The sequence below is a fragment of the Eptesicus fuscus genome, chromosome 24, assembly GCF_027574615.1.
Source record: "Eptesicus fuscus isolate TK198812 chromosome 24, DD_ASM_mEF_20220401, whole genome shotgun sequence".
Taxonomy (NCBI): Eukaryota; Metazoa; Chordata; class Mammalia; order Chiroptera; family Vespertilionidae; genus Eptesicus; species Eptesicus fuscus.
In genome coordinates, this window is record NC_072496.1 from 4610325 (window position 1) to 4630054 (window position 19730).

Consider the following 19730-nt stretch of genomic DNA (forward strand, 5'->3'; position numbering starts at 1 on the left):
AAGGAACCACACTCCTGGGGGCCGGTCCGGCTGCCCCCGCTCAGAGGCCCCCAGGCGATGGGGTTAAGTGGGGGCTGATGTCCAGTCCCCAAGTCCGAGCCAGGAAGAGTGCCTTTGGGGGAAGGCCACCTGCCCATCACTCACCATACTTCATGCAAAGGCACCTTGCTTGTTGGAAGTGGGAGCGGAAGGAGGGGTGGCCAGAATATACAAAACCCAGCCTGACCAGCGTGGCTGATCCATGATTCTCTCTCATCATGGATGTTTCTATCTCTCTCTCCCTCCTCTCCCTTCCTCTCTGAAATCAATGAAAATATATATTTTTAAACAAAACTGAAGAAGTGAAGTGACTCACACAAGGTCACACAATGTGTAAGCACTAGCCCGGCGCCGTCTGAACTCACTCGGGGTCAGAGCCACGGCCAAGGGGTTCCTGCCTTAAACCTCCACGGGGACCTTAGTTATCTCAAACGGGTTAAGTGCAGAACGCACACGTGTAATAAATCAAAGCTGAACGGTCTCTGATGACAAATGCATCGTTCAGTCTGTGCAAAGGAACACGAGGCTGATAATAAAATCAAAGGGTCCAAATTGGCTTACTGTTGGGGGGGGGGTGTATTTTTGCTGTTGTTTGTTTTTAAAAATATATATCTTATTGATTTTTTACAGAGAGGAAGGGAGAGAGACAGAGAGTTAGAAACATCGATGAGAGAGAAACATCCATCAGCTGCCTCCTGCACACCTCCCACTGGGGATGTGCCCACAACCAAGGTACATGCCCTTGACCGGAATCAAACCTGGGACCCTTCAGTCCGAAGGCCGATGCTCTATCCACTGAGCTAAACCGGTTTCGGCTGTTTTGTGTGAGTGTTTTTTTAAATATGGAACGCTTCACGAATTTGCCTGTCATCCTTGCACAGGGGCCATGCTAATCTTCTCTGGATCGTTCCAATTTTAGTGTATGTGCTGCCGAAGCGAGCTGGGGTGTGTGTTTTTGAGCATTTCTCATACATATAGAGTTTACAAACACGAATAAATAACTTTCCACAGTATCAACCAAAGCTAAGTCAACCCTAGGGCACAGAGCTAAGTAGTAATACGTACATAGTCCAAGTGCCCATTTCAGTAAAAAGTGAATTCTCCCTACAGTGGACTGCCTGGAGCAAGCACATTCAAGCTAACATTGTGCAACACCAGAAAGGTTCCAGGCCCCGCAAATCACAGAATTTTGAGTAAGCCCCGGCTGTCAGCAAGCAGCAGGTATCCTTTTTGGCCCATGTTCTTGTAAATTGAACAAACCGAAAAAGATGTTAACAGCCCTCGCCGGTTTGGCTCAGTGGATAGAGCAGATGGACCAGCGTTTGATTCCGGTCAAGGGCACATACCTCACTTGCAGGCTCCTCCCCGGCCCGGGCCCTGGTCAGGGCACGTGCAGGAGGCAACCCATCGATGTGTTTCTCTCACATCGATGTTTCTCTCTGTCTTTCCCTCTCTCTTCCTCCACTCCCTCTAAAAATCAATGGAAAAATATCCTCGGGCAAGGATTAACAACAACAATAAGAAGAGTGTGGCCCTAGATAGGCCAATTATCAGGTCAAACAGCTCGTGAGTCGCCAAACAGAAATTTAAACCAGGTCTGCGTGCAATTCCAGGTCAAGCCAGACAGATAGAGATGGCTTTGCGAGGGGTATCTCATTTAAGCCCCCAAATAACACTGAACATCTGGTAGTATTATCTTTCTCGTTTTACAGATCAGAAACTGAAAAAAAAAAAAACAGACAGGGCAAGTAACCCCCAAGGTCACAGGACTCGTGGGAGGTGGACCCACAATTTAACCTAGCAGCTGGACTTCCGAGCCAGAATGCCGGCCCTGTGGATACACCCCTGTCAACAGAGGAAGCAAGAGCCCCATCAGTGAGAACCTCGGCACGGACGCCGAACTGGGAATCCCTCAGCCATGCAGACTCATCGACGATTTTTTTTTCTCTCTCTTTTTTTCCTGTGGAGATCACGGCCACATTATGTTTTCGGAATAAAACCTCTCAAGAGACACGTCAGAACTAGATTCCGGGCACGTAAAGGTTAATGAGACGTGGGGCTTTTCAAACGGACCACTGCTTCCCAGCAGGTGGGCTCAATTCGCCTCCGAAGGTCATCCAGGTCACTCGGGTTGTGGTAGCCCCACTAAACCCTCCAGCCCCACTATGTGCCGGGACACGTTGCTCAGCATCCACAACATCAGACGTCCCGTGTTCGCAGACTTCTCACGCTCCGTGGTGATACACGTTGAGCAGCTCAGACGTGAGCCTGCCTCCTCAGAGCAAAACGGGAAGGGAGGGCCGCGGGAGGAAGCCAGCGGCTCGGTGGGTCTGAACATTGCATTCTGCCGTTGGGGCTGCCGGGCAAAATATTTACACCCGACACTGCCCCCACGCCAACCGGCCAAGAGCCCAGGGCTGTCCACCTAGGACTGTCCACAGGTCCCCCCCACGCCCCAGCACCAAGCAGCGGCTGACTCATCCTAACAACCAGCATCCATCCGTCAGGACTGCCGTGCACCCCAAGTCCTTTCCGCCTCTTTTTCTGCCAGTGAGTCCCGCCCTCCCCCCCCCCCCATTTCCCTCCCAAATGCCTGAGGACCTTCCCCATCCCACCTCCTGAGGATGAGGGCCAGCCCTGTCCATCAGGGGGAAGACCCACCAGCTTGGGTAGCTTTTTCCCTCATCCTGTCTCCCCTCCATCCAGTCTCCCCTCCAACCCTTCTCCCCTCCATCCAGTCTCCCCTCCATCCCGTCCCCCCTCCATCCCGTCTCCCCCGCCTAGGGCCGCCCCACTCACCAGGTGCAGGGCCAGGGGCAACAGCAGCAGGAACAGCCACAGGTACAGGTGGCAGCTGTTGGTGAACTTGCTGTGCTCGGGGTCGTGGTACCAGCCCCCCGTGAGCGCGGCCCACACGCCCTGGCGGAGCAGCTGCAGCACCTGGGACCCCATGCCTGCTGCCCGGGGGGGGGGGGGGTGCCCCCCGCTGCCTGCGGCTCCCAGGCCCAGGGCGCGCGCTCAGCTCTAACACCAGGGCCACCGGGCCGCGCCCCCGCCGTCTCCGCAGCCCCCTCCGCCTCCCCGCGCCCCACCGCGGAAGCCCGAGCCGCCTTCCCGCCCAGACCCGCAGACTGCGGCGCCTGAGCCCGCGGCTGCCTCCGGGCAGGGGAGCGCCATGGCCGCGGGAGGAAGGATTTTCCCATGATGCTCCGCGCGGCGGCGGGGAGGATGCGCCAGAGGCTCCGCCCAGCGCCCGCCCCATCCGCGCACAGCCCTTCCCGGGGTGAGGAGGATGGTGAGCCCCTCTAGCCTCTCCGGCCTCCCCTGCCCCTTTTTTGCCCCCTCCTCCTATGGGGAGAAAAGGACATATGTAATACTTTTGGCAAGAAAGATTTTATTTTATTTTTTTAAATATATTTTATTGATTTTTTACAGAGAGGAAGGGAGAGGTATAGAGAGTTAGAAACATCGATGAGAGAGAAACATCGATCAGCTGCCTCCTGCACACTCCCTACTGGGGATGTGCCCGCCACCAAGGTCCATGCCCTTGACCAGAATCGAACCTGGGACCCCCTCAGTCCGCAGGCCGACGCTCTATCCACTGAGCCAAACCAGTTAGGGCAGCAAGAAAGATTTTAAATAAATAAATAAATAGATAAATAAACAGATACATACATACATACATACATACATACATAAATCTCTGCCCCAGGCGGTTTGCTCAGTAGATGGAGCGTCAGCCTGCAGACCTAAAGGTCCTGGGTTCGATTCCGGCCAAGGGCACATACCTTGGTCATAGGCTCCTCCCCAGCCTGAGCCCTGGCCCGGGTGCGTGCAGGAGGCAACCAGTCCATGTGTTTCTCTCCCATCGATATTTCTCTCTGTCTTTCCCTCTCTCTTCCACTCTATCAAAAAAAAAAAATATATCAATGGAAAAATATCCTCGGGTGAGGATTTTAAACAATAATAAAGTTTTGTTATTTAAGGAAAAAAGAAGCCAATATGTCCTCGTGCATGAGACACAAACGAGGGTGTGCTCTTTGCCTTTTTCTTTTTTTGCTGCCGACACCAACGTTTTTATGTAACGCAGATCCTGTCACAGGTCACTCAGTGTAACTCCCTCCGCTGAGCGCTGCCTTCTGCTCAGCTACGTTCTCCTTAATGTACCACTCGCCGGCCGCCCGGCTAGCTAAGCTCTACCTGCGCCTTTGACACTGACCTTTTCTCCTTCCTGACCTTTCCTCCTCCTCCTCTGCCTCCTCCGCCCCCTCCTCCTCCTCCCTATTATCCAACTTGGCAGGTAAAGCAGATAATCACATTCCTGGGATAATTCCGGGGGCCTCCGTTAATCTACTTGTCTTTTTAAAAAATATATATTTTGTATTGATTTCAGAGAGGAAGGGAGAGGGAGAGAGAACCATCAATGATGAGAGAGAACCATGGATCGGTTGCCTCCTGCACGCCCTACACTGGGGACCGAACCCACAATCCAGGCCTGTGCCCTGACCGGGAATGGAACCGTGATCACCTGGTTCACAGGTCGATGCTCAACCACGGAGCCACACCGGCCGTGCTCAAGGGCACCGCTTTGCGAGAGCAACGTGTTACTGAGATCATGTGGACGGATACACGACTGACCCCCACTAAGGCCGCTATGGAAACTCTTAAATGTCTAGCGGGTGGGTGCAGAAATCGACTTGTCTTGTGGTGCCCAAGACAAGCCTCATGGAAGTTCCTTTGCTTAGTAATCCTGCCACCTGCCAATCTAGAGCCGACTGCCTCTTTCTTGGGTCCCTCCTGCCCTCTGTGTTTGGGGAGTAGTTTCAAATCTCTCTCTCTCTCTCTCTCTCTCTCTCTCTCTCTCTCTCTCTCTTTCTTTCTAAAAATCAATAACAACATATCCTTCGGGGGGAAAAAATAAGCAAAAGCAGAGTGGTCTTGCCCTGGCTGGTTTGGCTCAGTGGTTAGAGCGCCAGCCTGTGGACTGAAGGGTTCGGGGTTCAATTCCGGCCAAGGGCACATACCTGAGTTTCGGGCTCGATCCCCAGTAGGGGGCCTGCAGGAGGCAGCCGAACAATGATTCTCTCCCATCATTGGTGTTTCCATCTCTCTCTCCCTCTCCCTTCCTCTCTGAAATCAATTTTTTTAAAAAATTTTTTTATTTTTTAAAATGTATTTTATTGATTTTTCTACAGAGAGGAAGGGAGAAGGAGAGAGAGTCAGAAACATCAATGAGAGAGAAACATCGATCAGCCGCCTCCTGCACACCCCGCACTGGGGATGTGCCCGCAACCAAGGTACATATCCTTGACCGAACTCGAACCTGGGACCCTTGAGTCCGCAGGCCGACGCTCCATCCACTGAGCCAAACCGGCCAGGGCAAGCAAAAAAAAATTAAAGCAGAGTGGTCTTTACTCTATTGTACCACTGGGTGGCACCAGCACACTGCTCCTAATGCAGTAAAAGGCAGTCCATTGGCTGGTCTTACAAAGCAGGAAAAGGCTTTGCACAAAGGGTGAATTCAGGACCCCAGAAAGCTCGACCCCCAAAGACAGCTCCCCTTTCCCCGATTACACTGCTCATGTCTTGTGAAGGTCAGTGTGAATTGTGTGTGTGTGTGTTGCCGGCGACTGTTCTTGCTTATTCTTTAAATTACTTTCTCTAAACCTTCTTTACAAATGAGTGTCCCTGGAGAACAGATTAGAAATAATGGAACCCAAGGTAGGTTCTAAATTATAATAAAAGAGCTTTTACCCCATGTCCCCACCCCCAAAATAAGGAACAAAAAAGGACCCTCAGGCAATCACATCTGCAGTCACAGAGTGAGGGCCTTGGTAAACTCACTCGCCCACAAAAAAAAAAACACAGAAAATACAGGCAAAGCAACCGAAATCAATCACTTCAGAATCCTGGAAATGAACCACAGCCAAGGGCTGACCTACAAATCCTAATTATGGTACAACACACTGTGGGTACAACGTGGCTGTGAAAAACAATGAGGCCCGGCTGGTGTGGCTCAGTGGTTGAGCATCAGCCTATGGGCCAGGGGGTCACGGTTCGATTCCCGGTCAGGGGTTGCAGGCTCCATCCCCAGTAGGGGGCAAGCAGGAGGCAGCTGATCAATGATTCTCTCTCACCGTGTAGTCTCTCTCTCTCTCTCCCTCTCTTTCCTCTCTGAAATCAATAAGAATATATTCTTGCCCTAACCAGTTTGGCTCAGTGGATAGAGCGTCGGCCTGCAGACTGAATGGTCCCAGGTTCAATTCCGGTCAAGGGCATGTACCTTGGTTGTGGGCACATCCCCAGTGGGGAGTGTGCAGGAGGCAGCTGATCGATGTTTCTCTCTCATCGATGTTTCTGACTCTCTATCCCTCTCCCTTCCTCTCTGTAAAAAATCAATAAAATATATTTTTAAAAAAGAATATATTCTTAAAACACACACACACACTCACACTCTCTCTCTCACACACACACACACACACACACACACACACTCACATACAATCACACACTCACACACACACACACTCTCTCTCTCTCTCTCTCACTCACACACACACACACACACACACACACACACACTCACACTGGAAAGTTGAAACAAGACCACAGGGTTACAGGAAAGGTCCGTGGTGTAAGTTCGACTTCCGCTGTGTGTTCCAGTCTAGTTTAGGGACGTTCCATGCCCCGAATAGAGCTGGCGTGCAGGGAACCCTGGCTTCCATGGGGATTAAACAGCATTACAGAGTACATCTGTTCAGAGAAAAAGTCGACGGGGACCCAGGAGTCCAAGAATTGGACAGTGTGGTCAGGAACATCCATTTACTGTATGTTTTCTCGTGGAACCAGCGAGCTCCTGGCACTGAATGAACAGTAAACATAGCCGGTTTATTCACTATCATCTCAGGAGGGTGACCTGCTCTATTGTTTAATCGTCTCTGTCTTTTTAAAAAAATATATTTTTATTGATTTCAGAAAGGAAGGGAGAGAGAGATAAGAGAGAAACATCCATGATGGTAATCATGGATCGGCTGCCTCCCGCACGCCCCCTACTGGGGATTGAGCCTGAAACCGGGGCATGTGCCCTTGACTGGACTCAAACCCTGGACCCTTCAGACCACAGGCCAACGCTCTATCCCCTGAGCCACACCAGCCAGGCCTAATCATCTCTGTCTTGTGTCCTCTGTTCAATATGTCTAGCAGGGTCTGAAGAATGAGGCATTGGATTTGAAAAGAGTCCAGCCAATGACAGATAAAAACCGAATGGGATTAGGACGAAATGTACCAAAATGGCAACCCCGCGTGGAAGAGCAACCTTCCTATCTCGGGTCCAAGGTCGCGGCTCTGCGGCTTTACTTCAGGAGGCCTATCTTCGAGGGAGTAAACAGGACCTTGGCCTTCTCGGAGCGCTCAGATATTTACATTGTTATATTATTCCCTGAAGCAGCTCATTGTCCCTGCGAGCAGCCCTGGCCGTCATCGGTAACGGGAAACGTGGACAGGCAAAAAAAACTCCAGTCTTGTCCACCGATTAAAGTTACAGAAGTCCCGAAACTCACGATTACGCCGTCCAGCGCGGAAAGCCAGCGGGAACTCTGCAGATAAACAGCAACCTGACACACGGACTGGATTCAAAGCTGCCACACGTACAGTCCGTGCCGCGAAGTGTGAACTTAGTGTTGCTGTGTCGTTAATCGTTGTTATTCGTCACTTCACCCACATCTTTATATTTTAAAATATATTTTTTATTGATCTCAGAGCGGGAGGGAGGAGAAAGAGAGAGAGAGAGAGAGAGAGAACATCAATGATGAGAGAGAATCATGGATCGGCTGCCTCCTGCACGCCGCCTATTGGGGATCGAGCCGGCAACTTGGGCATGTGCCCTGACCAGGTTTCAAACCTGGGACCCTTCAGTCCACAGGCTGACGCTTTATCCACTGAGCCAAACTGGCTAGGGCCCCCTCCCCACCCCCTCTCTCAATGCTATGCACATTTCTTTTTTAAAAAAATCTTTTTATTGACTTTTTTTATTACCTGCTAAGCACCTTCCCAAGCCTTGACATGTGCTAATTCAGTTTTCCCAACTGCCCTATGAGGTTCACACTATTTATTATTATTCCCACTTTACAGATGAGAAGACTGAGCCACAGAGAAGTAAAGTAATTTGCTCAAGGTCACACAGCAAGGTCACACACAGTAAATGGATGTTCCTGACCACAATGTCCAAATGGTATAACCTAAAAGATCCAAAGAAACTGTAAAGATGATACATTTCCCTCTCTGTGATTCGCCGTTGGCAGTAGTCAAGAACCCACACTTCAGGAGACTCTGGCCTCCTACCCACTCATTCCTTCGGAGTGTTTGTAATTGTCTCTCTTCTACCTTTCCGGCCTCCCCTGCCCCAGGAGCCTCCCGACCCCCAGCAGTTCCCTGGGCCACCACTGATCCCATCCCCTGCCTTTGCCCAGGCGGCCTAGAATGCCCCCTTTTCTGTGAGTCCCAGCCACACCCAGCTCCAGTGACGCACGCAGCACCCCCTAGCGACCGGAGGCATAATAAGTGGCTCCTTCGCTTTGAGTCCAGGACACTTGGCTTATTCGTCTGCCCTGGAACTTTATTCTCTCTTTTTTTGTAAAAAATATATATTTTTTATTGATGTCAGAGAGGAAGGAAGAGAGAAACATCAACGATGAGAGAGAATCATGGATCACTGCCTCCTGCACGCACCACATGGGGGGATGGAGCCCGCGCCACCCGGGCCTGTGCCCCGCCTAGGAATGGCACCGTGACCTCCTGGTTCATAGGTCGAGGCTCAACCCCTGAGCCACACTGCCCGTCCATATGCATCAACAGTAGAGACAAACACGGGGAATATCGACCTCTGACCCGTAAAGCGCGCTGCTCGGTAACCTAGTCGGTCTGGCTACCTGGTGGCTCCAAGGCGCGCGGCCCGGGCGCACTGGGCTGGGACCCGCTCCGGGAAGGCAGTGCCACCCACCCTCAAGGGACGCCCTCCCGCCACTGCTTTTTAGGGACCAGTGGGCTCCCGGAGCCCCGCCGTAGGCTTCATTTAAACGTTCCCGCAACATTTCGGTGCCACCGGCTGGCCCCGCCTCCTGGCCACGTGGGCGCGGCGCACCGGAGTCCCGAGTTGGAACTGCCCCTCCGGCGGGGTGGCTCCGGCGCCCGGAGTGGGCGTGGCGGGCCCGGCGCTGGGGGCGGGCCCCGAGGGGGTGTGACCGGCCCGGTGCTTGCGGGCGGGTCCGGCCGGAGAGGGGGCGGGTCCTGAGGGGCGGGCGCTGGCGGCGGCCCGGGCGAGGGGAGCGGCAGGCCCGCCGCAGGCCCAGCGCCACCATGGAGCGACGGCGCCCGCGGGCGCGGGGACCGCTGCGGCAGCAGAGGCGGCCGAGGAGGAGCGGTGGCTGAGGCCGGGGTCCCCGCGTGGGCCCGCGATCCCCCGCCGTCCCCGAGTCCCGATCCCTGCTCCCCGTCTTCCCGGGGCGGCGCGGCGGCCACCCCGCCGGACGATGCGCGCCCGCGGCCGCCCCGGAGGCTGAGCCCGCCGCCCGCGCCCTCGCGGCCGCCCCCGATGGCCTTGCCGGGCGCCGAGGGCGTGGCCGACCGGCCGGGATCCCCGGACCACGGCGCCCCAGCCGGCTCCGCGTCGTCGTCGTCCGCCTCCTCGGGCGGCTCGGCCTCGGCCTCGGCGGGCACGGGGCTGTGGGCCGCGCTGTACGACTACGAGGCGCGCGGCGAGGACGAGCTGAGCCTGCGGCGCGGGCAGCTGGTGGAGGTGCTGTCCCAGGACGCCGCCGTGTCGGGCGACGAGGGCTGGTGGGCCGGCCAGGTGCAGCGGCGCCTGGGCATCTTCCCCGCCAACTACGTGGCGCCGTGCGCCCCGGCCGCGCGGCCCGCGCCCCCGCCCGCCCTCCCGCCGCCGCCGGCGCCGCGGCCCGGCTCGCCCGTGCACGTCGACTTCGAGCGGCTGGAGCTGAAGGAGCTGATCGGCGCGGGCGGCTTCGGGCAGGTGTACCGGGCCACCTGGCAGGGCCAGGAGGTGGCGGTGAAGGCGGCGCGCCGCGACCCGGAGCAGGACGCGGCGGCGGCGGCCGAGAGCGTGCGGCGCGAGGCGCGCCTGTTCGCCAGGCTGCGGCACCCCAACATCATCGAGCTGCGCGGCGTGTGCCTGCGGCAGCCGCACCTCTGCCTGGTGCTCGAGTTCGCCCGCGGCGGGGCGCTCAACCGCGCGCTGGCCGCCGCCAACGCCGCCCCGGAGCCGCGCGCCCCCGGCCCGCGCCGCGCGCGCCGCATCCCCCCGCACGTGCTGGTCAACTGGGCGGTGCAGATCGCGCGCGGGATGCTCTACCTGCACGAGGAGGCCGTGGTGCCCATCCTGCACCGGGACCTCAAGTCCAGCAACAGTAAGTGGGGGGCGGTGTGGGGGTTGAGGGGGAGGACTGGGTACGAAGCCATGCCCCGCGCGGCCCACCCCAGTGCCCGAGCTGGGCGGGCCTCCCCCCTCCGGCCCCGTGCCAGGTGGAGGGGGCGGGGGAGGAGCTTGGCTGCCACAGCAGCACCTCCTGGGCAGGGCTTCCAGGGCTCAGAGGTCCAGCTAGACCTTAGGTGACCTGCTTTGGGGCAGGTGACACACTTCCCTTGACTTTTGCTTCGGGTGCCTTTTTTTAAAAAAATGCCCATCAGCCCCGGCTGGCATGGCTCAGGGGTTGAGTATCCACCTAGGAACCAGGAGGTCCCAGTTCAATTCCCGGTCAGGGCACAGGCCCGGGGTTGCAGGCTGGATCCCCAGTGTGGGGCGTGCAGGAGGCAGCCGATCCATGATTCTCTCTCTCATCACGGATGTTTCTCTCTCTCTCTCTCTCTCCCTCCCTCTCCTTCCTCTCTGAGATCAATAATATATATGCCGATCAGACTTGCTTGCACCCTGATCACGCGTACCATATCTGGATCTTCCGGAAACTTCACGGTGCTGTTTGGCCTTTAGGTACAAGGGCCGGTGCATTCGTTGGGGCAGAACTTGGCCATCCGAGGCCTTCCTGGGATTATGGGGGACCTAGGCTCTCCGTCTGGGCCTCCGAGCGGCCTTCACGCAACTGCCTCTCCCCTCAGTTTCCCAGGTGCGCGCTGAGGTCGCTCTTCTCCCTCTCGAAATGCCTTCTGGCCTCTGACGTTTCCCAGTTTTCCCTCCGGCGGCTGCCTCTGCCCAGTGAAGTGTGGTTTTCTTATTGTTTGGGTCGCTCTGAGCGTCGGGGAATAAACACTCGTTTGCCCCGCGGTGTGCACGGGTGGGTGGGATTGAAGGGCGAGGTCATTGTTCCTGGCACGGCAGCTCCAAATGCTGAAGGCCTGGCCTTTGTGCTTTGCTTTCTAAATCCGGGCCCATGTTCCCGGTGTCCGTAGAGAACCGGCAGTTGAACCGAACGCAAATTCGATTCCATTTCGCCGTCCAAAAGAGCTCATAGCCCTAGCCAGCCCAGTGGTCGGCACACTGCGGCTCGAGAGCCACACGCGGCTCTCTGGCCCCTTGAGGTTTTAGCCAAGGCCAGCTTAGGAGTGCCCTCATTAAGTTAATCACAATGTACCTGCCTGTATAGTTTAAGTTTAAAAAATTTGGCTCTCGAACCGGTTTGGCTCAATGGATAGAGCGTCAGTCTGCGGACTGAAAGGTCCCAGGTTCGATTCCGGTCAAGGGCATGTACATTGGCTGTGGGCACATCCCTGGTAGGGGGTGTGCAGGAGGCAGCTGGTCGATGATTCTCTCTCATTGATGTTTCTAGCTCTCCATCCCTCTCCCTTCTTCTCTGTAAAAAATCAATAAAATATATTTTTTTAAAAAAAATTTGGCTCTCGAAAGAAATGTCAATCGTTGTCCTGTTGATATTGGGCTCTGTTGACTAATGAGTTTGCCGACCACTGGCCTAGCCTGTTTGTCTCCGTGGATAGGCCTGCGGGCTGAAGGGTCCCGGGTTTGATTCCGGTCAAGGGCACGTACCTGGGTTGCAAGCTGGATCCCTGGCCCTGGTCGGCGTGCATGCGGAAGGCAAGCAATCCATGTGTCCATCTCACATCGATGCTTCTCTCTCTGTCTCTCCCCCTCCCTTCCACTCTCTCTAAAATTCAATGGAAAGATACCCTCAGGTGAGGATTACCAAAAACAAAACCAAAAAACGAATAGAGTTGCTGTCTTCAGTTGGTTCTAGGAGACGGGAAGTCACTCCGTCTTCTTAGGATGAGATGAAATCTTAGGACAGATTAGAGGACGCAGTCAGAACTGGCATCGGCCGGCCCCGGCTGCGTGCGTCCCAACCTGGAAAAACCTGCTGGGACGGGAGCTCGCTCACCTGGAAACAGTGTCCTCCTCCAAGTTGCGGGAAGAAGAGTGACAGGGAGAAACGACACGCGTGTTGTGTGTGTGTGTGTGTGTGTGTGTGTGTGTGTAGATGTTTTTCCCGCTCAGAATCCTTCAGCCCCGACGTTTCCGTGAAAACCACTACGTAGCGTTTTGATGATGGGAGTTACACCTCATTTCAGGGTTGGTGGCTACCTGTAAGCATCGAATAATTTATCTTAGGTTTTATTTTATGACTCCCACTCACCCCTGCTCCCCCATCTTATAGTTTATTTTTATTTTTTTTAAATATATTTCATTGATTTTTTACAGAGGGGAAGAGAGAGGGATAGAGAGTTAGAAACATCGATGAGAGAGAAACATCGATCAGCTGCCTCCTGCACACTCCCTACTGGGGATGTGCCCGCAACCAAGGTACATGCCCTTGACCGGAACCGAACCCGGGACCCTTCAGTCCACAGGCCGACGCTCTATCCACTTGAGCCAAACCGGTTAGGGCTAAAATATATTTTTAAAAAATAAAATAAAATAAATATATATTTTTTATTGATTTCAGAGAGGGAGAGAAAGAAAAACATCAATGATGAGCAAGAATCATGGATCGGCTGCCTCCTGCACGCCCCCCACGGGGGATGGAGCCTGCCACCCGGGCATGTGCCCTGACCTCCGGGATCATAGGCCGGATGCTCAACCACTGAGCCACCCCGGCCGGGGCTAAATGAAAACCTTTTCAAGAACTAACACTATTAGCCGAGACCGGTTTGGCTCAGTGGATAGAGCGTCGGTCTGCGGACTGGAGGGTCCCAGGCTCGATTCCGGTCAAGGGCCTGTACCTTGGTTGCGGGCACATCCCCGGTGGGGGGTGTGCAGGAGGCAGCTGATCGATGTTTCTCTCTCATTGATGTTTCTGGCTCTCTATCCCTCTCCCTTTCTCTCTGTAAAAAATCAATAAAATATATTTAAAAAAAAAAAAAAAGAACTAACACTGCTAAATGGTAAAGAGAAATAGCATGACCCCATTGGAATAACAGCCGCGGCGAAATGGTTTTTATTCACGCCGGAACAGCTCGTCCGGGGGAGCCATCTCCTGCGGGGCCCAGGGTCGGTGTGATGTCGTTTGAAGGGGAGTTTGTGCTGACGCTTGGTCTCTGTAAGACTTTTCCCACCGTCAGGATAAATCGCCAGACTTCCTGGAGCATTCACATTTCTGGAACTGTCCGGCAGGGCTGCCTTTGTGTTGAACGTGTGCGCTTTTGAAAAAGACATACGCGGCTCGGTCACCCGCCTGGCCGAAGGTTGGGAACCGTGTGGCCGTTCCTACGGGTCTCGAATGACTGTGACCTGACCGTTTTGAATAGGGCCTCAGACGTGCACGTCGCCGTGCCCGGGGCCTGGCTTATCCTCGGGGACACTGGTGTCCCCTGGCCGAGGGCAAACACAGGTACACTCACTCCGGTACGTTCTTCCGTGCGGGCGGGCGGGCCGTCACGTCCTGTCCTGTTGCAGAGCGTTTTGTTTGACCTCATTGGTTGTTTGCTCATGGTGGGAGGGAGTTAAGGAGAGGGCAAACAAGGCTTGAAAAAATCAATATTGAATTTTTTTTCTCGTTCATTCTGGACTCCACTCGGGGAGCGAAGGGTCCGTGCGAGACTCCTCGGAACCAAGCGCGAGGAAGCTGTTGTTGGAAAACCGAATGTTTAGATCTGTCGGCGGAAGGGACGGCTCTGGACAGACGTTCTTGCCTCTTTCCTCCTCGGTCCTTTTCAGTGGTGTCCTCTCGCTGGAGACCGTGTTTATGTTGAAAGAATAGCTCAGCCCGAACCGGTGTGGCTCAGTGGATAGAGCATCGGCCTGCGGACTGAAGGGTCCCGGGTTCGATTCCGGTCAAGGGCATGTACCTTGATTGCGGGCACATCCCCAGTAGGGGGTGTGCAGGAGGCAGCTGATGGATGTTTCTCTCTCATCGATGTTTCTAACTCTCTATTCCTCTCCCTTCCTCTCTGTAAAAAATCAATAAAATATATATTTTTTTTTTAAAAAAGAAATAATAGCTCAGATATTGAGATGGTACAGGCACTGCTGTCCCTTCTCTAACAGAGAGGGAGAGATTGCGCGTTGAGCCAAATCAGCAAGTGTTAAGCATCGTTTATGTTGTTCAAATATGCTAGGCCGTGCCCGGCCAGCGTGGCTCAAGGGTTGAGTGTCGACCTATGAACCTGGAGGTCAGGGTTCAATTCCAGGTTGGGGCACATACCCGGTTGCGGGCTAAGATCCCCAGTGTGGGGTGTGCAGGAGGCAGCCGATCAGTGATTCTCTCTCATCATGGATGTTTCTATCTCTCTCTCTCTCTCTCCCTTTCTCTTCCTCTCCGAAATCAATAAAAATAAAATTTTTTTTTGAAAAAAAAAAAAGAGAGAGAGAATAGAGCGTGGTGAGGGGCCGAGTGGTGGGTGCAGGATGGAGCTCCAGGGAAGCGATCTGAAGGTGTTGCCCAGACAGAGACGTGGACCAGGAGGAGGCATGAGTCCAGCCGAGATCCAGGCAGAGGGAGCTGAGCCCGGGAGAAGGTGGCGTCGAGGTGGGAGGGAGTGGAGAGTGCGGGACAAGTCAGCATGGTGCGTGTCCACCGGCAGCACCTGAGGGCCTTCCTGAGCTCTGGTCCACAGCCGGAGCCTGGTGTACAGAGGAGGAGGGGGAGGGGGGAGGGGGGAGGGGAGGATGAGGAGGGGGAGAGAGAGGAGGAGGGAGAGGAGAAGGGGGAGGAGGGCGAGGAGGAGGAGGTGGAGGAGGGGGAGGAGGAGGAGGAGGAGGGGGATGAGAAGGAGGAGGAAGGAGAGGAGGAGAAGGAGGGGTAGGAGGGCGGGGAAGAGGGAGAGGAGGAGGAGGGGGAAGAGGGAGAGGAGGAGGAGGAGGATGAGGAGGAGGAGAAGGAGGGAGGGGGAGAGGAGGAGGAAGGAGATGAGGAGGAGGAGGGAGAGGAGGGGAGGAGGAGGAGGAGGGGAGCAGGAGGGTGGGATCTGATTTCTGTGTTGTCGGGATTGCTCTGAAGGACAGACAGACGGGGAATGGGCCTGAGTGAAGGCCGCCGAGGCCGTCCGGGCCAGAGCGGGCGTTGGCGTGGCCGAGCGAGGTCGCCGCCGTGGTTTCCAGGAAGCTCCCGGGGGAGAAGGAGGGTGAAATCGCACACGACGGCATCCGCTGAGGATGGTCGGAATGGTCAGGACGCCGCCGACGTGCTGTGTTTGCGTTGGCACCATTCAGGGTGGAGAGATGGGTCCTGTGGTCATTATTGTTCAATATTGCTGAACGGGCTCCACCGTCCCCCTGAACAGCAGAAAGTAAACATTCCCGGAGAAACGGAGCCCCGCATTCCGGTAGCTGCTTGCTTTTTATTATCTTTTCTTTCAATGATGAAGCAGTTTTTTTTTTTAAAAAATATTTTTATTGATCTTTTACAGAGAGGAAGAGAGAGGGATAGAAAGTTAGAAACATCGATGAGAGAGAAACATCGATCAGCTGCCTCCTGCACACCCCCTACTGGGGATGTGCCCACAACCAAGGTACATGCCCTTGACTGGAATCGAACCCGGGACCCTTCAGTCCGCAGGCCGACGCTCTATCCACTGAGCCAAACCGGTTTCGGCTGATGAAGCAGTTTTTATCCTGCGTGTTTTAGCGTTCTGGGAATCGCTGTTATCTATATTATTATCTACCAGAGCATCTACCGTCTCTAAATAGGTATTTATTCTGAAATGCAATTTGGAGCTCTCTCACACACACACAAAACAAAAAAAAAAACCTACAAAGGGCACCTAATATTTTTGGCTTTTCTCATGAATACAATGTACATAAGGGAACTATTTGAGAAAATGATAGCAAATGTAATCTCTCAGGTGTCTCAGAGGCTTTTAAGAGTGACTTGGAGGAGCTATTAATTAAGCGCGGATCCGTTAGCAGACGAGCATCGTCTTCCTTCTCCCTCTGCCCGCCCCCCCCACGTGTACCTTCATGCCCCCGTGCCCACTTCCTGTTCCCGGGGCACGGAAAGAGCAGCCCAGTATCTCAATGGTTCCAGAGAGCGAATCTGCTCCTGGAACGGAATCAGCTCAAGGGCAGGGTTTTTTGTTTGTTTGTTTTTTTAAATATGTTTGTATTGATTTTTATTTATTTATTTAATATATATTTTTTATTGATTTCAGAGAGGGAGAGAGAGAGAGGAACATCAATGATGAGAGAGAATCACGGATCGGCTGCCTCCTGCACGCCCCCTACTTTGGGGGATCGAGCCCACAACCCAGGCATGTGCCCTTGGCCGGAATCGAACCCGGGACCCTTTAGTCCGTAGGCCGACGCTCTATCCACTGAGCCAAACCAGCTAGGGTTATTTTTAAAAAATTATATTTTTATTGATTTCAGAGGGGAAGGGGGAAGGAGAGAGAGATAGAAACATCAGTGATGAGAGAGAATCATTGATCAGCTGCCTCCTGCACGCCCCCCACTGGGGGTCGAGCCTGCAACCCAGGTACATGCCCCTTGACCGGAATCAAACCCGCGACCCTTCAGTCCGCAGGCCGACGCTCTATCCACCGAGCCGGCTAGGGCTGTATTGATTTTTAGATAGGAAGGGAGAGGGAGCGATAGAAACATCTGATGTGTCATCGATCGGCTGCCTCCCGCATGCCCCCTACTGGGGATCAAGCACGCAGCCTGGGCATGTGCCCTGACTGGGAATCAAAACCGGGACCTCCTGGTCTATGGGACGATGCTCAATCCACTGAGCCACACCAGCTGGCAATAATAGGCTTTTAGAAGAAGCGGGATCACAGAGGGTCACCCCAACTTCCCCTACCACCTTCCTGCTAGCATATTCAGTAAATAGGCCACTTCTCATGTTTTAAGTGGTGAGGGAGCAGTTATGTAGCTGTGGGTTATGCAAACTTTGTGGGGAGTTTTGTGTGTTTTTTAAAATATATTTTATTGTTTTTTTTTACAGAGAGGAAGGGAGAGGGATAGCGAGTTAGAAACATCGATGAGAGAGAAACATCCATCAGCTGCCTCCTGCACGCCTCCTACTGGGGATGTGCCTGCAACCAAGGTACATGCCCTTGACCGGAATCGAACCCGGGACCCTTCAGTCCGCAGGCCGACGCTCCATCCACTGAGCCACACTGGCTAGGGCTTGTTTCGTTTTTAAATATATTTTTTATTGATTTCAGGGAGGAAGGGAGAGGGAGAGAGAGAAACATCCATGATGAGAGAGAATCATGGATCGGCTGCCTCCTGCACGCCCCCTACTGGGGATCGAGCCCGCAACCTGGGCATGTGCCCTGATGGGGAATCAGGCTCGTGACCTCCTGGTTCCTAGGTCGACGCTCCACCCCCGAGCCAGGCCGGGCGGGCCAGACTTACTCCCTAGTGGACATTGTCGCAGCCACTGGCAGAGCTTTGGGCAGAGCAAGGCCAGAGGGGAGGGAGGCCTCCCTCCGTCCAGAAGGCTGTGGGTCAGCCCTGTCCTCACGCCGCGGGGACACGGTGAACGTTTCCAGAAGGCTCGCTTACTGGAAGGAGCATTGGTTTTCCCGGGGAGGACAGTGACGGGAAGTCACTCAGACCCGTGTTTGGATATTGGTGGCGTCATTTCCGAGCCGTGTGACCTTGGCAGGTTATATAACCTCCTTGAACCGGAATTTCTTGATTTCTGATCTGTCTCCCGAGTCCCCCTCTCGGAGACAGACAGAGTCCTGTAGAAAGAAATCTGTGTCATGTTTCCTTAACCTTTCGAAGGCAGTTGGGCCAATACTGGCATGAGTTTTTTTTCTTTAAGTCTACATATTTTTAAATATATATATATGTATGTATATATACATATATACACATATACATATACATACATACATATATATGTACATATGTATATATGTGTGTGTGTGTGTGTGTATATATATATATATATATATATATATATAAATGTATATATTCCATTGATTTTTACAGGGAAGAAGGGAGAGGAATAGAGAGTTAGAAACATCGATGGGAGAGAAACATCAATCAGCCGCCTCCTGCACACCCCCTACTGGGGATGTGCCCACAACCAAGGCACAGGCCCTCGACCGGAATCGAACCTGGGACCCTTCAGTCCACAGGCCGACGCTCTATCCACTGAGCCAAACCAGCCAGGGCAAATCTATACAGTTTTATCGATTTCAGAGAGGAAGGGAGATAGAAACATCAGTGATGAGAGAGAATCATGGACCGCCTGCCTCCTGCACACCCCCCACGGGGGATCGAGCCCGCCACCCGGGCACGTGCCCTGACTGGGAATCTAACCGTGACCTCCTGGTTCCTAGGTCGACGCTCAACCACTGAGCCACACCCGCGGGACGGAGCATAGGGCTTTTCTAGGGAACAGGGAGTCGCTGGGTGTGGCTGGGATGAGAGGTAGGTAGACAAGGGGATTTGTGGGCAGGAAGTAGGCATTTATCCCGTGCCAGACAGCGAGGGCCTTGGTTCCTGCAAAGATGTGTCCGCTCCCCGAGGGCAGGAGTGAGCCAGGGGAGGTTTTAAGGGGGAAAGTGGTCAGATCTGAGAAAGATCAACATCTACAAAGAAGAGAAACCCAAGCGTGGGGTCATTGGCTGTAGGACTCGACCAGCCGAGATTAGCGGCGGGGCGGGGTCCGATATAAAATCCTTACGCGTCGGTTTGACGTCAGTTGTTTATCATTTATGACCGGGCCCAGCTTTTACAGTGGCTGTTTATTTAGTGATTTAATAATTTAGCTCTGGTTCCCCAGAGTTAGAAAATAGTGACCGGCCCAGCCACGGTGGCTCAGGGGTTGAGTGTCGACCTGTGAACCAGGAGGTCATGGTTCCATTCCCGTTCAGGGCACATGCCCTGGATGCGGGCTCCATCCCCAGTCTGGGGCGTGCAGGAGGCGGCCGATCCGTGATTCTCTCTCATCATGGATGTTTCTATCTCCCTCTTCCTTCCTCTCTGAAATAAATTTAAAGATGTATATATTTATTAAAAAGATAGTATGTAAACAAATGAGGTGTCTGTGTCCCAATAAAACTTTATTCACAAAGCAGGCATTGGACTGGATTTGGCCCAGGAGACAGAGTTTGCTGACTCCCAGCATATGTCAAAACATTTAATAAACTGCAAGACAATCTACATGCGAGCTGGTGACAATAGACTCATTTTTATATATTGCTTAGAAACACCTTGAGTGCTTTATTTTTTTTTTTTTAAATATGTTTTTTAATTGATTTCAAAGAGAAAGGGAGAGGGAGAGATAGAAACATCAATGATGAGCCCTGGCCAG

At 53.7% G+C, this 19730-nt stretch overlaps 2 protein-coding genes and 1 non-coding gene across 4 annotated transcripts in view; 1 reads left to right on the top strand and 2 right to left on the bottom strand.

Annotated features, from left to right (window-relative positions):
- Window positions 1-2991, bottom strand: part of PCNX2 (pecanex 2) — a 57623-nt gene extending 54632 nt beyond the window's left edge. The window contains exon 1 of the mRNA XM_054712957.1: window positions 2839-2991. Within this exon, the coding sequence (XP_054568932.1) occupies window positions 2839-2991 (153 nt within the window). The remainder of the gene's footprint in view (window positions 1-2838) is intronic.
- On the bottom strand, window positions 876-980 carry LOC114234531 (U6 spliceosomal RNA). The gene has a single exon (XR_003620752.2). It is a non-coding gene; the product is annotated as a U6 spliceosomal RNA (small nuclear RNA).
- A 6637-nt stretch (window positions 2992-9628) lies between the features above and the next one.
- The window catches only part of MAP3K21 (mitogen-activated protein kinase kinase kinase 21), a 30684-nt gene continuing 20582 nt past the window's right edge, over window positions 9629-19730 (top strand). For both annotated transcript variants that reach the window (XM_054712946.1, XM_054712947.1), the window contains exon 1: window positions 9629-10460. In XM_054712946.1, the coding sequence (XP_054568921.1) occupies window positions 9629-10460 (832 nt within the window). The remainder of the gene's footprint in view (window positions 10461-19730) is intronic.